The following is a 2,027-nucleotide window of genomic DNA, read 5'->3' on the forward strand; positions in this document are numbered from 1 at the left end:
TTGGTGGAGAGTTATGTGGAGTTCACGTTCTTCAGTAATTTCAAATATTTTTCTAGTGAAAAAAATAAGTTTAACAATTTAAATTTAAATCAATGGATTATTTTTGATTCATGTCGAATATGTGATATTCCTAAAGAGGCTATGCTTGTATTTAAAGTTATTGAAGTAGATAAAGAAGTTAAAATTAAAAAAAATAATATCTACAAAGGAGAATGTAGAAATTGTCGTTTACCATTATACACAACTAAAGGAAAAGGATTTAATATGTTTTGTAGTTGTGGAATGGATTTGTCTCCAAATAGTATTAGTAGTGAAAATAATACAACAACAATTATTGGATGGACTGATATTTATTTATTTGATTATCGTAAATTAATGATTTCTGGAAATTATTCACAGGCTATTATGTTACCTCCTGTTATTCCTATTGGTATTCCTGTAACAGAATTTGGTAATTTAAATCAACTTAATGGAAAAATTCAATTTAAACTCCCAACTGGACCAACAATACAATTTGATAATTCAACAGTTGATATTACAAAAGAGTTAAATGAAAAATGTGAATTGAATGAAGAAGAACAAAAAAAGATTAATACTCTTATTGTAACAACTAATTTATTAAAAGAAATAGAAAAGGAAGATAAAGAATTGATATGGAGAGGAAGACAATTTATTCTTAATGAAGAGACTCTTCATCTTCATCCAAGTAGCATTGTTTTATTATGTCAAAGTGTTCCATGGGATAAACCAAAAGAGGTAAAGGTATTTGAACAACTTATTCAAAAATGGCCAAAAGTAAGTCATATCATTGCATTAAGATTACTTCATTTCTCATTTGCAAATAGTTTTATTAGACAATACGCTGTTAATTGTTTAGTTGAATGCAATGATGAACATCTCTCAACAATTATGATGCAACTAATTCAGTCTTTAAAATTTGAAGCAACACCATTGTCTGATCTTGCAATCTTCTTAATTCATAGAGCACTCAATAAACGTTCTACAATTGGTCGTATATTCTTTTGGTTAATCAAAAGTGAATTACATATCCCTGAAACACAGAGAAGGTTTGCATTACTTCTTGAAGCTTTTTTGATGGTATGTGGTGCTCAAAGAACAGTAATTAAAAATCAACTTGATTTATGTAAAAAATTAACTTCATTATATACTCAACAAAACCAAACATGGAAAAATGATATAAACCAACTAACAAAAGAATTAAATAATATCATATTACCTCAAATTACTTATGTTCCATTTAAATCTTCATTAAAATTTACTAAGATAGTTGCTGAAAATTGTAAAGTTTTAGATTCCTTGAGAAAACCATTATTTTTAACATTTAAGAATGAAGATCCAGAAGGTGATCCAATTTATATTATATTTAAAAAAGATGATGACCTTCGTCAGGATATGTTTGCATTAAAAGTCTTAGAAGTCATGAATCAAATGTGGCAGAATGAAGGATATGATATGAGACTAACATGTTATGAATGTCTTGCAATGGGTAATGCAGTTGGAATGATTGAAGTTGTATTACGGTCTGAAACGATTGCTGCTATTCAAAAGAAAATGTATGGAGGAAATGTTTCAGCTGCTTTTCAAGAAGATCCATTATATAAGTGGTTAAAAGATAAAAATGCAAGTGATGATGAATTTTTAAATGCACAACAAAATTTTATTTATTCATGTGCAGGATATTGTGTTGCTACTTATGTTCTTGGTGTAGGAGATAGACATAATGATAATATTCTTCTTACACCAACAGGACATCTTGTTCATATTGATTTTGGTCATATTTTAGGAAATGTTGAAAAGTTTAAAGGATTTAAACGAGAAACAGCTCCATTTGTTCTTACTAAAGAATTTGTATATGTTATGGGAGGAAAGAATTCTGAGGGATTTAAATTATTTGTGAATTTATGTTGTGATACATTCTTAATTTTACGAAAGAATTATCATGGATTAGTTAACTTATTTACTATGGTTTGTTTAATTATTTCAGTGTAACAATAAATAAAAAAAAA

General features: G+C 27.5%; 2 protein-coding genes across 2 annotated transcripts in view, besides 2 other annotated features; one reads left to right on the top strand and one right to left on the bottom strand.

Moving 5' to 3' along the window:
* Positions 1 to 178: 178 nt before the first annotated feature.
* Positions 179 to 200: a sequence feature (AT_rich).
* Positions 201 to 264: 64 nt separating this feature from the next.
* EDI_352950 (phosphatidylinositol 3-kinase catalytic subunit gamma, putative) lies at positions 265 to 1,787 on the top strand (the record flags this gene model as incomplete). The annotated part of the gene is made up of 2 exons (XM_001740248.1): positions 265 to 1,415; positions 1,769 to 1,787. The coding sequence occupies 2 exons, from the start codon at positions 265 to 267 to the stop codon at positions 1,785 to 1,787; spliced, it is 1,170 nt and encodes a 389-aa protein (XP_001740300.1).
* Positions 1,371 to 1,392: a sequence feature (AT_rich).
* Positions 1,788 to 2,001: 214 nt separating the features above from the next.
* Positions 2,002 to 2,027, bottom strand: part of EDI_352960 (uncharacterized protein) — a gene marked incomplete at both ends in the record, with an annotated part of 816 nt that continues 790 nt past the window's right edge. Inside the window, one exon of the mRNA XM_001733452.1 lies at positions 2,002 to 2,027. This exon is cut by the window's right edge and continues 790 nt beyond it. Within this exon, the coding sequence (XP_001733504.1) occupies positions 2,002 to 2,027 (26 nt within the window).

This window comes from Entamoeba dispar, genomic scaffold (assembly GCF_000209125.1).
Source record: "Entamoeba dispar SAW760 scf_1105229462817 genomic scaffold, whole genome shotgun sequence".
Classification (NCBI taxonomy): Eukaryota; Evosea; order Mastigamoebida; family Endamoebidae; genus Entamoeba; species Entamoeba dispar.